This window comes from Enhydra lutris, unplaced genomic scaffold (genome assembly GCF_002288905.1).
Source record: "Enhydra lutris kenyoni isolate GAN:26980312 unplaced genomic scaffold, ASM228890v2 scaffoldscaffold16, whole genome shotgun sequence".
Lineage (NCBI taxonomy): Eukaryota > Metazoa > Chordata > Mammalia > Carnivora > Mustelidae > Enhydra > Enhydra lutris.
This window is the reverse complement of record NW_019154100.1, coordinates 22,501,173-22,519,309: the sequence shown is the minus strand read 5'-3', so window position 1 is coordinate 22,519,309 and position 18,137 is coordinate 22,501,173. Positions and strand designations below refer to the sequence as shown.

Sequence of the window (18,137 nt, the reverse complement as noted above, 5' to 3'; positions counted from 1 at the left end):
AAAGCCCCGGGGAACAAGGAGCTGGGGAAAGAGAGGTGGAGCAACCTGACGACCCCCGCAATCTTTGCCTCATTTTTTATTTTTCATTTTTTGTATTTTTCATTTTCCAGCAGAGCAGCTATACAATGACTGCTGTATCTTTTTTTTTTTTTTTTAATTTTTCATTCTTTCAAGTAGGCTCCACACCCAACATGGAGCCCAACACAGGGCCTGAACTCATGACCCTGAGACTGAGACCAGAGCTGAGATCAAGAGTCCGATGCCCAACCCACTGAGTCACCCAGGCACCCCTCTTTGAGTCTCCTTCCTCAAGCAAACAAAAGCTCCTGCTGCCTCCGTCAGGCCACACAACTGCATCAGGACCAGAGCGTACGATGGTGAAAACAGAGCCAGACCTGCACCAGGCTGTTCTCCGGAATTGAAGTGATGGTTTTCAAGCTTGTTCTCAGCTTATCCAAGCAGGGAGGAATGTATTTATCGAAAAGAATAGTTAAATTGGCCTTTTCTGATTGATGCTGCCTTCTATCTATCCAACTGGCCACATACCTGAAAAAGAACACAGAAAAGCTTTTACTGAACACGAGGCTTGAAAAGCTGAATTTCACCAACTCCGAACTCCCCCCTCGCCACCCCTCCACCCAACACAGCTTGATGCCACCCTTTGGGGACATGTGTAGTGAGTTCATTCTATTTCTCAAACTGCAAATATTTTAAAATGACCCCTTAAAAACTTATTCTAATGGCTATTTTTACCCTAATGAAAAAACTGTAGAAGAAACTCCTACTAGCACTTAGAAGGCAAACATAATGGAGTCTAAGTAGGCCATTACTGAGCCTTTATAAGGAGGTGTAGCATGTCATTTCCTAAGGGACTGAAACTAGTTTCATAGGGTAGGCTTTATTTATGAAAACAGCTTGGGATTTTTCTTGATTAATCTTGGCATCAATTACTTAGTAATGACAAATCAGTTACATATAAAAAGGTGAAAATTCCACAGGGGCTATTTCAGAATCTCTCCTTTTCCACTGGCTTGGAGGGAACGCCAACCTGAGAAGCAGATAATGCATTTCCGATAAGTCGCTCTGAAATGGTATCTCATACTTGGGTACATGTGTATTAATCTGGAGCTTACAGAAGGTTATCAATTTTGATATATTAATAACCCTAACATATTAATAAAGTCATACTTATCAATAAAATGAAACATAGAAACATAGCCTAGCAGCTCCCACAGTCGTCTCTGGGGAGACACTGTGTGATGCTAAATGAAAAATCATTGTTCAAAAAGTTCTCATCAAACGGGACACAGTGATAAATACATACAGGCACGAGCGGAGCAGCTACCAGCTACTGCTGTACCTTGCTATAAGCAAATCAGATTTCACATTTCCACTATTGGAAGAAATTAAGGCAAGATAATTATCCTATAAAAGGCTCCCTTTGATTTTTACAAAGCACCACAATAGGGCTCTATTAACTATTCAATCACACTTTCACTACAGTGAGATTTATAGGATATCAACTGTCAAAACTTCTCCAGGTCCAAGAGAAATGGTTTTCGGTGAAGAAATGGTTTCCAGGTGTAGGATGGGAACTTGAGAGAGCATCTCCGGGCGGTGGGGACAGCAGGCACCAGAGAACGATGGCAAACAAGTTACTGGAATTGAAGGCACGAGGGCCTCACCTACCTCTGAGCTGCTTGTTCAACCACAGGGCAGCTGCCAGAAGCAGAATCTTAGCATCCGGAGCTCAGTGGGGCAGTGGGGGTGGTGAGGGGTGGTGAGGAGAGAGACCGAGCTCTCAAGGCCGACCGCCCGGATCTGTAGCCCAGCCACACCATTTTTTTTTTAATTTTTAAATTTTTTTATAAACATATAATGTATTATTAGCCCCAGGGGTACAGGTCTGTGAATCACCAGGTTTACAGACTTCTCAGCACTCACCATAGCACATACCCTCCCCAATGTCCATAACCCCACCCCTCTCTCTTGACCCCCCTCCCCCCAGCCACCCTCAGTTTGTTTTGTGACATTTAGAGTCTCTTATGGTTTGTCTCCCTCCTGATCCCATCTTGTTTCATTTATTCTTTTTCTACCCCCTAAACCCCCCACATTGCCTCTCCACTTCCTCATATCAGGGAGATCATATGAGAGCTGTCTTTCTCCGACTGACTTATTTTGTAAGCATAATACCCTCTAGTTCCATCCACGTCGTCAAAAATGGCAAGGTTTCATTTCTTTTGATGGCTGCATAGTATTCCATTGTATATATACCACAACTTTTTTTTTTTAAGATTTTTTTTTAAAGATTTTATTTATTTATTTGACAGAGAGAGATCACAAGTAGATGGAGAGGCAGGCAGAGAGAGAGGGAAGCAGGATCCCTGCCGAGCAGAGAACCCGATACGGGACTCGATCCCAGGACCCTGAGATTATGACCTGAGCTGAAGGCAGTGGCTTAACCCACTGCCATCCAGGGGCCCCAAGATTTTATTTATTTATTTGACAGAGAGAGAGATCACAAGTAGGCAGAGAGGCAGGCAGAGAGAGAGAGAGGAGGAAGTAGGCTCCTTGCTGAGCAGAGAGCCCTATGCAGGGCTTGATCCCAGGACCCTGAGTTCATGACCTGAGCTGAAGGCAGAGGCTTAACCCACTGAGCCACCCAGGTGCCCCCTACCACCTCTTCATTATCCATTCATCTGGTGATGGACATCTAGGTTCTTTCCATAGTTTGGCTCTCCAGCCACACCATTTTCTAACTGCTTCACCTCTCTGTGCTTTAAGTTTCTCACAAACCTCCTAGGATTGTTGAGGATGAGAAGATTTCTCATGCAGAAAGTGTTTGGATTATTATCTGACCTACAACAACTTCTCAATAAATGCTAGCCAGCACAGAGTTGGTTGAAGCCCAAGAACTGGGGTCATATCCTGGCTCCGCTGATCTGTGCATCTCCTCAAGGCAGTAGAGTCCTGCAGGGCCCAAGGGTTGGCATCCAGTGCTCTGCTGGGTACAACAAATTCTGCCTCCACCCCTGGCCTTTGGTGTCAGTGGAGCAGAGGCCTATGCGGGGATGACCAGGGGCTAAAGCCTCCAGAGAGCCAGAGAAGGGGAAAAGGGCTCTGCCCAAGGGGGCAGGTGAGAGCTGCTTCATGGACCCACAGAGGCAGGAGCCCAAGTCTCAGAGAGAACGCCCACCTGGTCCACGAGCAAATGCTGCCCTTGTACAAACTAGCTCCACGGGGCAGGACTTGAGTACAACCAAACCAGGAGATAGGATCCTGCGGCCCCCGCCCTTCAAAAGCCCCCAACAATTTCTGTTAGGGGTCAACCACACCACATAGCACAGGGAGTTAAAAAAAAAAAGTCTATATTGTCAAATATAAACAGTTTAAAATTTCACATATAAATTATGTATACATCTTCATAGCTTGGGATAAAGATAGATATTAAAACACAGTGAATTCAGAGGAAGACACCCTCGGCAATGGCAGAAACGGAAGGTCCAGATCTTTGCTGAAAATTCTTTCCACTGTACTTCATAAAAAAGTCCCTTAGAGTTTCTAAGAGATGCTATACATTTGAACATGACCAAATGAAACTCAGTGCTATTGTAGGACACACCATGGCAAAAGACATGCTAAAAGGGCATATTTATTTCTTACTTACATAAGAGATCACTGGGGCCCCTGCCTCAGGAAGGGGCCACACCATGACGCCTTGAAGCACCATCTTCACGCCAACATCCAGCTCACAAACAGAGGATCTTTGGCTCTTCGGCCTTTGCAAATGTGTTCCCTACTGTCAGCTGTGTTGCCTGGCCCTTCTTCAGACGGGCTGTTCGCACGATCACAGGAATCTAAGACCCTCTAGTTTGGAAACTTAGTAGCCCAAGTTTTCAGACTCCTGAGGACTCTTTAATTTATTCTTCAAGAGTCTGGGACTGGAATAGTGTCCTGGAGAAGAGCAGGAACTCACCAGAGCTCTGGTTATATACTGGCCCCTCAGAGCAAGATGCAGCCTCTCTTGTCATTCACGGGTGGCCCGGAAAAATGGCCCAAGTTACAACGTGCTGACTGGCAGCGAACGTCAATGGTTTCTGAATCCGTATGTTTGCAAATATATACAGGCTGCCAAGATGCAAGGATGGGATTGCAGGGGTGGAAGACAACAAGCTCGGGGCACATGGGTGGCTCAGTGCGTTAAGCTTCTACCTTTGGCTCGGGTCATGGTCCCAGGGTCCTGGGATCCAGCCGCACATCGGGCTCCCTGCCCGGTGGGATCCCACTTCTCCTTCTGCCTCTGCCTTCCACCCCCCTGACTCATGCTCTCTCTCAAATAAATAAAACCTTAAAAAAAAAAAAGGCAACAAGCTCATCCAATGCAAGTGAGAGGATGAGAGAGAGAAAATCGAAAGGATTTTATCCATTAAAGTGATAAAGGAATAAGTATGATCTAAAGGTGGGGTTGTCAAAAGTTACCTTCCAGTAATCTCTTGGAATCAGACTAAATTCCGGAGATAGTCCCACATTTCCCTATCATTTTCTAGAAGTTGAGTAATATACTGTTTGGTAGATCTCATTTTCAATGATGTTCACTTCAAATAATTTTAAGCTAAGCAACTTAAGTAATTTTAAGTTAAGTGATTTAAATAATTTAATTCTGAATGAATTTAATTCATTGCCTGTTTGCTTTTCCTTTTCTATGCACTTCATTCCTAATTATTCATTTCATCTCTTTCTAATAGGGAAAAAGTCTTGATTATTTTTTAGAAATTTTCTTCTACTTCCCATTCTTTCTTTGTTTCTCAAGATCTCAAGAGACACATGTAAACTGTCCAGCATTCATCTAGTAAATTTACTTAGGACTGAGAAGTAGAATAGTATTTGATTTTGACAGCCAGTCCCATGTTCATGTGATTTTAAGGATGTTTGTGTGACTTGATATGTTCTGTGTCTGTTAAGTGTGGATATAAAATTTTTTTTTAGAGTAGCTCAGTGAATTTCAACAAAAATATCTAAGAAGCTTACATGTTAATGACACTACCTTTAGTTCTTAAACAAATCATGCAGAGACACTATAAACAAAATATTTCATCATCTCTTCTATCCACAATAACTTAGGGTTTCCCACAATATGAATTAAGAAAATGGATTTCCTAATTCTTGTCACTGAAAGAGCCTAAAAGCAATGACCTATCAGTAGCAATGAGCACACCTCGCAGCACTGTCTTGGATTCTAAATACCATTCCTTACACAAAAAGTTATTCCTTTTGGCTCCTTGGAGAAATGACTGAATTGGGTGAAGGAAAGAAAGAATGAAAGGGGCCTGAATCATGCTGGTTAGCCGGAAAGTCAAGCGCTACAAGACTGAGGATGAAAAGTGAAAAAGAACAAGTAAGGGGCTGCCTGGAAAGGGCTCTTGTTGGCGAATTTGGGACAAAGCCAGCGTTCAGTATGATCATGTTGCTAATGAATTATAACCCACTAAACTAAAAGAAAAGAAACCATGAACAGAAAATGATGTCCATTAAGAAAGAAAGGGGGAGTGGGACTGAGAAAGCAAGAGAGAAAAAGAAAGGGAGGAGGAGGGGTGAGAGAGGGGATTAGGAGGAAAGAGGAGGAGGCATTCTTTATAGGAAAATGTCACCTCATCTATGTAAATAGAAAGGAATGAATTAGGGAGTCACCACTTGCAACCACCATTGGGTCACTCTTCTAGGCATCTGACTGATTACCCTCAAAACTGTCAATGTCATGAAAGAAAAATGTGGGAGGATATTCCGCATTAAAGGAGAAAATATAGACAAGTAGATGCAATGCATGATCTTTGTCGTGACAGTGGATTAAAAAAAAAAAAGAAAAGGAAAAGCCTACTAAGGAAATTTCTCAGTTAACTGAGAAAACTTGAAAAATTATTGTTTATTAGATACTACTGTATCCAGAACAAATATCTTAGGTATGTTAATTGTACTGGCTTCACACAGGACAATTTCCTAGTTCTTAGGGAATAGATACTCAAGTACTCAGTGGTGAAGAGGCTTAATGTCTTCAGATAATTTTGCAAAAGTAAGTAAAAGGAGAAAATGTGCCTCCTCAGCCATGAGAGAGAGAGAGAGAGTGCGCACACTCAGAGAGAAAGTACATGTAGTAAGACGCTAACAAGTGGTACCGCAGGGGAAAAGTGTATAGTGTACTAGTACCATTTTAAATTTTCTATAATTTTCAACACTTTCAAATTAAAAAGTTGAGGGAAACTGAGACCGAAGATACTGGTTTGGAAAACTGGGTTGATAATTTTACCTCAGAAGGTAATTAAGGATTCAATGAGTCAATACATGCAAAGCTATCCCATAATTAAAATTATGACATTAAAGTAAGGTAGCAATGTATCCAATAAATATGGAGTGAAAACATATCCCCTAATCCAAAAAATCCAGGTTTTTTGTAGTTCATTTAAAGATTCTGGGGGCACCCGGGTGGCTCAGTTTGCTGGGTATCTGCCTTAAGCTTGGGTTGTGATCCCAGGGCTCTGCAATCGGGCCCCACATCCAGCTCCCTGCTCAGCCTGCTTCTCACTCCACTCCCCGCTCATGGTCTCTTCTCACTATCTCGGTTTCTTTCAAATAAATAAATAAGAAAAAAAAAAAAAGATTCTGGTGGTAGGAGGTATAAGTATAAAAATATCCTTTAGAGAAGATTTCCATTGTTTTGGTTAATGTTTCTGTGGTCACACACATGAAAATTAAAACTTAACCACTGACCTTAGATCAAGCAAAAACCCTCCATAAAAATAAAGTGTAATAGTGAAGACAGAGTTGTGTAACTTTCATAAGAATGCAAACTGTTTTTTTCTAATCGAGTCAGACTCTGACTTACTAGATAAAAGTCCTTCTTGAAATAAGGATTTAGATAGCTTTTATTAGCATGAATCTCCATGTGATGTTGCTGAGACCATGGGAATTGTGAGGTTCATGACTGAAGTCAGAGCATACCCAGAGAGGTGAGGGGTGCCTTGAAGGAAACGGGTTGTGGGGATGCCTCTGCTCTCTTTATGGTAGGGGATCAATGGGTACTAGAGATTCTCTGTTAGCCAGCCCCAAACCCATAGAAACATCCTAAAGAACAGTCCAAATCCTAGCTGGGGAAAGGACCTATTAGCTCAACAAGAACTCTCCATTTTAGACTTTTGAAAATGACGCCCTCCCCAGAGAGATCCAATAAAACGCTGTTAAACACAGAAGCCTGGGCATGGCTCTACTTTGCTGTGGACTCAAGGAATGAGACCTGTAGTGAACAAATCAGGCACCAGAGAAAGCAGCCTAGAGAAGTACATCAGCCAAGCACCTGGCAGGGAACAACAGTTATCCTTAAATCAGGGTAACAGGGAAGAATCTAGAAGGATATTGGCAAAGGTGGGTATGGAGTGGGGAACTGAAGGGAGAAAGCTATGCCACAGGTATTAACTGAGGAATGATTAGTGGACCTGTGCCTGCAGGGACAAGGGAATGAAGGACTGTCAAAATGTGGAAGGGACTGATCTTACAGAGACATTTTAGAGGAGAGTGACCTACCATTGAAGGACATAGTTATCCTGATGTGACACCGCGGGGAGGGAGCCAGGGAAATCAATAGCCTGACCTCACTCTCCTCTCTCTCCCTCTCATTTCCTGCCAGGGCTCCTCATGGGCCAAAACAACCAGAAGCTAGAGGGCAAGGAGCCCAGTGAAGTGGCTCTGGGGTTAGCCTGGACAGCCTAGACAGCCTCCAGGTCATAGAGTGGGTCACAGAGTGGGGTGGAGGGTCAACAGAAGATTCTGACTCCAGTAGCACACCAGGCACAACCATGTGTCACTTGCGGAGGTCAAACATCATTTCCACAGCTCACAGTGGGAAAGCAAGAGGCGCCAACACATGACCTTCAGGATGAATTCTGGAAAGTGCAAGCATCTGAAGAGTAAGCAGGTGGGCACAGTCAACCTGCTCTAAATCAAAGCATTACCACTATTTGTGTATGGCTATTCTACGGGTATGTACAAACATACATGCATTTATATGACATATTAATATACTTATAGAAATGATTTATTTATATCTCAGTGCTCCATATGAACTAGTATTGTTTTTCACTTATTCAGCAAACACTGAGTTCTTAACATGTGCAAGGTGTGAATAGGGTAATGTTCCTGTAAAACTGACAAAGGCATACAGGTGCTAATTTCATTATATTAGCCTACTCAATTAGCTTTCAATTTATTTACTAATATTGTATCTTCAAGTGATCACATAAAATTTCAGTTTTTATTTACTTATTTTTTGTTTTTAAGATTTTATTTGTTTATTTGACAGAGGTCACAAGTAGGCAGAGAGGCGGGCAGAGGGTGGGGGGGAAACAGGCTCCTTGCTGAGCAGAGAGCCTGATGCGGGGCTTGATCCCAGGACCCGGAGATCTTGACCCAAGCCGAAGGCAGAGGCTTAACCCACTGAGCCACCCAGGCGTCCCAAAATTTCAGTTTTTAAAACTAAGACTGAAAAAAGAAATACAACAAAATAAAAACAAAACCAAAATAGCTCTAAAACATAGGCAAAAGACTGAAATAAGCATTTCTCCAGAGAAAGTATGCAAATGGCCAATAAGCACATGAAAAGATGCTTGATATGATTAATTATTAGGGAAATGTAAATCAAAACCAGAGTGACATACCATTTCACACCCATTAGGATGGCTGTCATAAAAAAATAGAGAAAATTACAGGCGTTGGTGAGAATGTGCAGAAATTAGAATCTTGTACACAGTTGGAGGGAATGCAAAATGGTGCAGCCACTATGGAAAACAGTATGGATCCAGTGAAAATTAAAAATAGAATTACCATATGATCTTGAAAGTCCCCTTGTGGGTATATATCCAAAATAACTGGAAGGACTCAAAGATATACCTGTATGCCCATGTCCAAAAAAGCATTATTTGCAACCATCAAAAGGTAGAAGGAGCCCAAGTATCTACCAATGGATGAACGGATAAGCAAGATGTGCTGCATACATACAATGGAGCATCATTCAGCCTTAAAAAGGAAGGAAATTCTGGAACATGCTAGAACATGGATGAAGTCTGAAGGCATTATACTAAGTGAAATAAGGCCACCACAAAAGACAATTACCATATGATTCCAGTTATAAGAGGTATGTAGCAGGATCAGATTCAGAGAGGGAGAAAGGAGAAAGGGACAGAGGGCAGGGCGTATTGGGTGCTTACTGTTTAATGGGTGTGGGGCTTCCACTGGGGAGGATGGAGAAAGTTACAGAGACAGTTGGGGGTGATGGTTGTTTCACAATGTGAATGTACTTACTGCCACTGAACTGTTCACTTAAACGTGGTTAAAATGTTTTCTGTTATGTATATTTTACCACAATTAAAAAAAAAAAAAAAAAGCAGTACTCACGGATTCCAGCCCAAATCCTGTGGGTTCACATACAGAATCCCTGCTCTGGAAACAGTAGCTGGGGTTGCAGTCCGCAAGTGGTGAATCTCAAAGAGCAGCCTCATGGAGGGGGTGAGGGCTATGCGCTCATTGCTGGCCAAGGTCAGCACCTGGACAGAGCAGCACAGCGTGAAAGAGGTGCTGCCACTGGGGGGCAAAGGCTATGCAGCTAACTCAGAACACCAAGTACTCCCTCTCCCTGGCCACCCCCCTCGGTACAAGTGCCAAAAGTGATGAGCTCGCTCTCCTGAGTTGGAAGAGTGGTGTGAATAAAGATCTCAGTTAATCCCAGACGGGAGTTCACTGACCCCTGAGGAACAAACTCACCAACACGGACTCATTCATGCCAAATACTAAGTGTCTGCAGTAATTACTCCTGAACAGAAGATACTTGTTCTAAGAGTTGATTACATGAAAAGGCCTGAATACCACAAAAAAACAAACTTTCTTTAGAATCTGAAATGCCACAATTATCAATTTTGCTAGAGAAACTCATGCAAGTATAAAGATCTCAGACCTACATTTTATGATGAACACTGTCTTAAAGTGGAAAGCAGTAATTACCGCTAATTTAAGGGGGTTCGTAATTCTGTTCTGTAGCAAGGATGATTGCCTATTTCTTTCTCCTAACCCTAACCATAGACCTTGTGTTGCTTTAAGTGGTGTCTCACGGGCCTGGACTATCATGTTTTGTCTTTGCTGGGAATGCTGGATTAGCCACAGCAAAAATGCTTAGAAATGCATCTATACTCATTCTATAGCCATAGGAATTACTTAATTCTAATAGCTAAATTCCATCAATTTACATGGGCACCCTTTTATTATCCAAGTACTGCATACATAACCAAAGATAATAATTTGTCTGCTCAGACAAATTAGAGTTCTAATGGTTAGACACCATTAGAAAATGGTGAGGTGTGTATGAACTAAATTCTCAGGTATCCATCCTTCTTTAAAGGTGGTTAAATTTATGCAGACAAGAAAAACGTTATTTCCCTTCAACTCTTTAACAACAAAATTAAGAGCATTATCAGGATAGTGCCACTTATCAAAATAGCAATTACATGAAGAACATTGGGCTAATGATTAAAAACTGGTATTCCAATGAACAAGTGAACAGATCTTCCTACACTCCGGGTGTGGTATTTGTTTAGCACTAAGGTATTATTCACCTTGTTGTCATCCATGACGGTATTTAGTGACTCAATCCACATGGGATCAATATCTCCATCCAGGATGATCCATTTTGGTCCATCATGCTTAAGATTTGCTTGTTCTCGCAGAATGGATGAGAAGAGACCTACACATTCAGAATAAATGATCCACAAGAAAAAATGTTCCATACCATTCCCCATCAGGGAACTACAAATCGAAACCACAATGAGATACTACTTTATGCCAGTTAGAAAGGCTAAAATTAACAAGTCATGGAAAAACAAATGTTGGCGAGGATGCAGTGAAAGGGGAATCCTCCTACACTTTTGGTGGGAATGCAAGCTGGTGCAGCCACTCTGGAAAACAGTATGGAGGTTTTTCAAGAAGTCAAAAACAGAGCTAACCTACAACCCAGCAATTGCATTACTGGATATTTACCCCAAAGATACAGATGTAGTGAAACGAAGGGGCACCTGCACCCTAATGTTCAAAGCACCCATGTCCACAGTCACCAAACTGTGGAAGGAGCCGAGATGGCCTTCAACAGATGAGTGGATAAAGAAGATGTGGTCCATATACACAATGGAATATTACTCAGCCATCAGAAAGGATGAATACCGACCATTTGCACTGACATGGATGGAATAGGAGGGGATTATGCTAAGTGAAATAAGTCAGTCAGAGAAAGACAATTATCATATGGCTTCACTCATATTCAGAATATAAGGAATAGTACAGAGGATCATAGGGGAAGGGAGGGAAAACTGAATGGGAAGAAATCAGAGAAGGAGACAAAGCATCAGAGACTCCTCTCTCTGGGAAACAAAGTGAGAGTTGCAGAAGGGGTAGTGGGAGGGGGATGCGATAATAGGGTGATAGGCATTAAGGAGGGCACATGATGTGATGAGCACTGGGTCTTATACTCAACAAATGCATTGCTAAATGCTACATCAAAAACTGATGTACTATACGTTGGCTAATTGAATTTTTAAAAAGCTAATATAGTATGGAGTTACATACTCTTTATTTCTAAAATAAACCATTATTTCTATAGGAAGCTCTTTTATTAAGTAAATAAATTTGCTGGGGTGCCTGGGTGGCTCAGTCAGTTAAATGTCTGCCTTCGGCTCAGGTCACCATCCCAGGGTCTGGGATCGAGCCCTGTGTGGGGCTTCCTGCTCAGCGGAGAGCCTACTTCTCCCTCTCCCTCTGTCTGCCGCTCTGCCCACTTACGCTCTCTCTCAAATAAATAAATAAATAAATAAATAAACAAAGTCTTTAAAAAGGGTAAATAAATTTGCTGTACATTTGCTTCCTCTTTCTGGTGGGCAATGTGGGATACCTTTTGAGCTATGCCTTGACTGCAGACCAATGAACAAGTTTTACTTCCGTGAGGATGTGCCTGACCTTCTCTGAGGCTTTCCCACATGTCAAATAAAGATAGTAGCTTCCTTGAAGAACAGGTGTGGGGATTTATAGGGGCTAACATACATGTATGTTACACCAAACAAAGACATTATCCTTTTCCGTGTACATACATTATCTATTTTAGGCCAAATACTAGTTTATTTTACCTTTCTCTGTTTTCCTACAACAATATTCATGGGATAGAATTCTGAAGCAAATTCAGAGGTATTTTACATTTCTTTGAGAAATTTGGTCATTGGCTTAGTAGTTTATAAGATGAGAAGATAAAAACTTTTTTTTTAAGATTTATTTATCTTAGAGTGGGGGGAAGGGGCAGAGAGAGAGAGAATCCTTACGCAGACTCCCCAAAGAGCATGGAGCCGGACATAGGGCTCGATCCCAGGACCCTGAGATCATGACCTGAACTGAAACTAAGAGTTGGATGGTCAACCGACTAAGCCACCCAGGCACCCCGATAAAAATATTTTAAACCCACAGTCCTTTTTGCTGTCCTTGCTTTTTCAGGTATTGTGTACATTACATGATGTATGTAATAATCACTGCTTTTTCAAAACTCAAGTATATAATATTGTAAGAAAAACTGTTTTGATGCACATACGTGGAAGGTTTAGTTTCCTGTGAAGTATTTTGTGCAAAAATAAATGACAGTATGCAAAACCTAGTACTAGGACTCATTAAAAAAAAAAAAAAAAAAGCCAGCGACCTTTCCTAATGATCATGGATCTGAATGGCTTACACAGGTTTTCAGCATAAACTGGTATTAATCCTTTCATGCCACCATCCTTTAAAAAAAAATGACAGAAAGGCCAAGAACCAGTTTTGATTGTCCCCAAATTACAGAAATAGGCACACACATGGTAAGAAAACCAAGAAGGGTGAGGCGTGCTCCTATAGACAGGATCCTCAGTAAAGCCTTCTCTGAGGTGGCACCAGGACCAGACACTTCCTTACCTTAAGACACGCACATTACCTGTAGCGCTGCCAACAGTGGGACCATCAAGTGCAGGGGCCCCACAATGGGAAGACGCTTGGCATGTTCAAGGAGGAGCAAGGAGGCCAGAGCACATGGATGATGGTTGGTGAGGAGCAGAGCATAGGAAACGAGACCAGAGCTGGGGGATGAGGGATCTAATCACACAGAACCTGGGATTAAGGCTGGATTCTAAAGGAGATGGAACCCACCGGAAACTGCAAGCAGAGAATTTGTATTTTCAGGAGCACCCTCTGTTGTGTGGGAAATGAACTGCAAGGAGACAAGAGCGGGGACGACCACACAAATACAGACAAGAGGCGATAGTCCAGGCTGACGGGAGCGGCAGAGAAGGCAAATGGTACTGGAAGACAACAGATTAAAGGTAAAGCCGATAGGATTTGCTGTGAGGCTGAATGCACAGTGTGAAAGGGAGAAAGGACTCAAAGATGGTGTCCAGGTTAGTGCCTTTACTGAAACGGGAAGTAAGATTTTAACACGAGGATCTGTTTGTCTGCAAACACTTTCAGGACAAGGAACATGTCCCATTAACTTCTGTCTCTGGAGCCTACAATAGTGTCTGTCTGAAACTCAGTCTGTGTCTTGCATCCCACACTTCACAGATTCTCCTGAGGCATTCAAGTTCACTTCTTGCCTGCTTTACAAGGGAGCCCCGACGTAACTGACATACACAGCTGTGTGCAAACTTGCCGAATACAAATTGACCACTTATTCAAATCTGGTTTTAATTTATTGGTTATAAATGCTGCTGTGAGCTGCTCCATTTCCGATAACGCTGACACATAAACAATAAATCTAAGTCATAAATATATGACTGAAATTGGCCTGAACTGAGAAATGGTTTTCTGGGTAAGAAAAATGTTAGCACTTGTAAAGGGGAACTACTACTTGCCATCTTTCCATTCTCGAGTAGCGTGATGTATGAAACCAAAGAGTTCATCTGTTGTCACAGCTTTGGGGTTTAAGTCAGTCCAAGTAGGTTTCTGTTTTGTGTTAACATATGTTCGGTTCAATGTTCTCAAAATCTGAAGAGAAGAAGGCAAAAGCTAAGAAAATTAATACTCTCGTAAGGCAAATGGAAAGCAAATCACTTCTAAAGGATTTTTCTTCTTCATGTTATGTTCCTAGACATCCTGAGTATAATCAGTATGGGGAAAAACGGACATGTGCACATTTTCGTTACCATCTTGAAAAATGTAATCCTACCATCTCTAAGGATCTCTTCACTGGATTCTTGGAACCATGTAGACTAAAGGAAGTCACTCTATCATTTAATATTTTTAACCCCATGTGCAAATAAGTCAACAAGTGTTCCCATTCGTGTGGGGGAATCCACGCTGCTTGTACGTAGGTGCATGAGAATGGCTTAGAGGATGTTAAGACAGAGACAGCTGGGCCTAATCCCGAAGAGTCTAAGGCAGCAGGTCTAGGGTGGGACTGAGGATTTGGATGGCTAATAACTTCCCAGGTGATGCCCGTGATGCTAGTGGGGACGTGTTACAACACCCAGTGACCTAGAGCCATCTCAGATGGAGATGGTCTGCGCTTGAGGAAGAGGACGTGCTATTCAACAGAGGCCATGGGAACCGCTCAAGAACCTTCGGTGAATGTACGGGGCAGCCTCCACGACCAAGAGTAATCTGAGCCAGCACGGCAACCGTGAGCACAGCTGAGAAACTCTGATCGAGATGCCTGAGAAGAAGAAGGCTTGAGTGAGATTCACTGGGTAGGCGCTTTTTCTAGGTCTGTTTAAGTAATTGACACCCTAGCTCTGTCATCTCCCCCCAAATATCCTTTTTGCCTTCTCTGAAAAGCCACGGCTTCTATTTCAGAGCTGCATCATCCTAATCAACCCACAGGCATCCAGAGGACTGATCAACAACCGTCAAGTACTTTGGAAGAGGAAGTGGCTACGTAACCCGGCCCTGAGCCCCAGTGTTCTAGTTCTATCAGCTGAAGTAAAGGTTGGCTGGGACACAATCAGTGGAGACTAGATGAAAGAAATTGAATGCCTTAGGAATATTAAGCTTGTATTTTTAGAAACCATTAATCTACTGGAAATTATAGAATTTAATTTTATCCTTCCCTGAACCATGGCCCACATCTGAAACTTCCTCTAACAAAATAATTACAGGTCTATCAGTTATCCACTTCAATATTTCAATTATTACATTTTTCACTAGAAAATTCTGATACCAGGCCTCCCTTGCAATTGTTTCCACTTTGGGTTCAGATCTAAATCCTGGCAAGTTCTATACACACCCATGCTCTAAAGTCTCATATGCCCAGTCTGATTATTTTTAGTCCTTGGCTACTCAGTATGTTTATACCCAAGCACCCTGAATTAAAATGCAGGCAGTTCTGCATAGACTGTCTGCCAACCAAGAAAATAAGTATGTTGCCAGGATTATCAGTAAGATCAAACAAAATCAAGCAGTGAGGTAAAAATGGAGATAATAATACCCAGAGCATACCATCGCCGTGCACAGTAAAACACATGTGAGGCATCCAGCATAGCACATAACAGGTACCCCCAAAATGTGGGTTTTGCTGTCTCCCTTGCTTTTCAATGTTTCTTTCGCCCCTATAGAGGGCTCTGTTCTGAGAAAGTACTGAAGGAAAATATTTGGGTTTTTCTTACTGATACAGGAAGGAGAATCTAAAATAACTGGGGAGAGAGAAAAAAGTAGTTTTGATGAATATGGAAAGCCCAATCTTCTCTCAGCTTACTCTTCTTATTTCAGCACAAGGTTCTATGTGTTGCACTCTCCCTGCCGCTAATATGGAAAAAAAAAATAGCATCCATTGATCAAAAAAGCTGTATTAGAGACTCAGATTCTAACTCAAAATTATGGGGGACTTTGGCAAAGGGAACTCTTAAATAGAAATGAAAATATGCCCGACCAAAACGTGTTCCTTCCAGGGGTGAAGACAAACAGGCAATTTACCATACCTTACTCTTGCCTGTGCCTGCATTTCCAACCACAAAGACCGAGTGCCGCACAGCCAACAGCTCCTCAAGCTGGACGACCTGTGACCAAACAGTCACCAGTTCCTTCAGTGAGTTGGTCATTTCAAAACAAAGCAAAAAAACACAACCAAGAACCTCAACCCCCAGTCCTGAAAAAAAACAAAAGCAAAAATAAAACCCTACCCGTTTTCTGGCTTAATTCTTGGCTGACAACTCAAACCAGCTCCCACCGACAAAATGACGTTCCAGTAAAGTTCGAAGAGATGACCCGTGCCAACCACAGTTTCCCCTGAATCTCCCCAAGTACAACATGGGGGCACGAACGGAGAGAAACCATTCCTTGGTGAGTCACTGCCGCAGGCGGGGCGAGGTACACCAGTCCTCGATACATGGCAGGCATGACTTACAAAACCACTGCCTCTTCACAAAGTGTTGAACCAAAACAGTACAAGGCTAATGACCTACACCTGAGTAACGACTTAGCTCCTTCGTGATATCTAAAGTAGATACTCTCTAAGTGTATTTTAACATCTGCGTATTCACTACACCCAAATTGAGCACGCGTGGGCACAAGCCCTGAAGTCAGATGTCATACGTGTCGACATTTCTTTCCCCACTAAAAGCAAGTACTAAGGATTTACTTGTAAGTTTCTTGAAGGAGGAGAGAAAAAAAGAGCAAAAGTAATTTCTGGTGCATGTCACCAGGAACAACAAAGAAATTTTTATGGCCTGAAGAAAAGTATGTTCACACTTAGAACTGTGACTGAATTGTATCCCTACTCACAGAATGGAACTCTAAAATAATTATTCCTATTTACTGGCGTAAAGCCGGTCAATTTAGAATGCTTCAGAGAAAATATTAAGATTGCATAAAGGTCCGCGGAATACGTAAGTTCATGTTTTGCTTAAAGACCACTAAAATGCAATCGTTCTCACGGCAAATCCCCAGAGCTGCCATGAGAAGCACACGCTGCTTTTACCTTAAGAATGAAGCTCTCCTCAGGCTGCAGGTGGAGCTCCAAGGTGGCCTGCCTGACCATCTGTTCCAAGTGTGGCGTCCTCCTCCGGGCCACGTCCAGGGCAGGAAAGAGGTCACCAACCAGGCCCAGAAAAACGGGAAGGTCGTCTGTCACTATTTTAGGCAAATTGAAGTCCCTTAGTGCTCTCATGAGTACCTAGAAAGAAAACACTTTATTGAGGAAGCCAATACAGGGTGTACCAGACACGTTATTTTCAAACCTTGTACCCAAAGCACGGGCTATTTACACTGGCCCTCCCTTAGGATGGCGCCCTATCTACAGGAAGGGTAAATGCTACCAAGCTCCCGTATCAGAACACCAGAAGGCTCTGCTGGTGCCCCAAACCTCAGACTCGAGTCAGGGAGCAGGCTCTGTTCCGGCAACGATCTGTTTTGACCTTGACAAAGAGTCTAAGGCTCTTCCCTCTTTAATCCTGAAACTCCAGGTTATAATTAACCAGGCCCATCAGTTCATCGTCTTCAAAGAGAATCTCTGCGAATCTCAGAACGCTAAACTGAACCCTTTTTAGTGTGGGTATTTGTTCCGTATTGGCTGAAAACCAAAGAGGGCTTTAGATTTTTAAAAGCAGTAACTTGAACATCAGCATGACTTTTATAGAAAGAGATAAGCGATCCGACAACACTGATAACATAGCAAAGAAAGGCAAGAAAATCCCTACCCAGCGGTCAATTATGACTGAGAGGAAGAGAAAAGTATTATGGAAGTAGAAATTATATAAGTGTCCTTTAACACGAAAAGAAACTCACAGGAATAGATTATTTTCAACTTCTGAAGCTGTACAGGATATATACAGTGCTGCAGAGCCACTGTTCTCACTCTTTAATAAAGGAAAAACGCTTCCAAAAAAATTAGAGAAGGCGGCAGTTATTGTTCTATCCCCCGGCTGGGATCGAACACCGCCCCAGCCGCTGTGACTAACCACCTGAGCATTTCACTGGTGTCAGGCGACCATTCTTCCCGTTCCATTCCTCACGCTCATCTTACGCCCATGAAAGGGACACACTTCGCCCCATGAGATTATGTTTTCACTGACTTTTCAGGACTAATTTCCCAAATCAATTAATCAGATTTTCTA

At 42.5% G+C, this 18,137-nt stretch overlaps 1 protein-coding gene across 1 annotated transcript in view; it reads right to left on the bottom strand.

Annotated features, from left to right (window-relative positions):
* LOC111147239 (dynein axonemal heavy chain 11) overlaps positions 1 to 18,137 on the bottom strand; it is a 320,049-nt gene that overhangs the window by 157,745 nt on the left and 144,167 nt on the right. Inside the window, exons 38-43 of the mRNA XM_022503160.1 lie at positions 17,003 to 17,197; positions 16,005 to 16,082; positions 13,940 to 14,076; positions 10,650 to 10,800; positions 9,439 to 9,587; positions 396 to 546 (exon numbers count right to left, since the gene is read on the bottom strand). Coding sequence (XP_022358868.1) covers positions 396 to 546; positions 9,439 to 9,587; positions 10,650 to 10,800; positions 13,940 to 14,076; positions 16,005 to 16,082; positions 17,003 to 17,197 — 861 coding nt within the window. The remainder of the gene's footprint in view (positions 1 to 395; positions 547 to 9,438; positions 9,588 to 10,649; positions 10,801 to 13,939; positions 14,077 to 16,004; positions 16,083 to 17,002; positions 17,198 to 18,137) is intronic.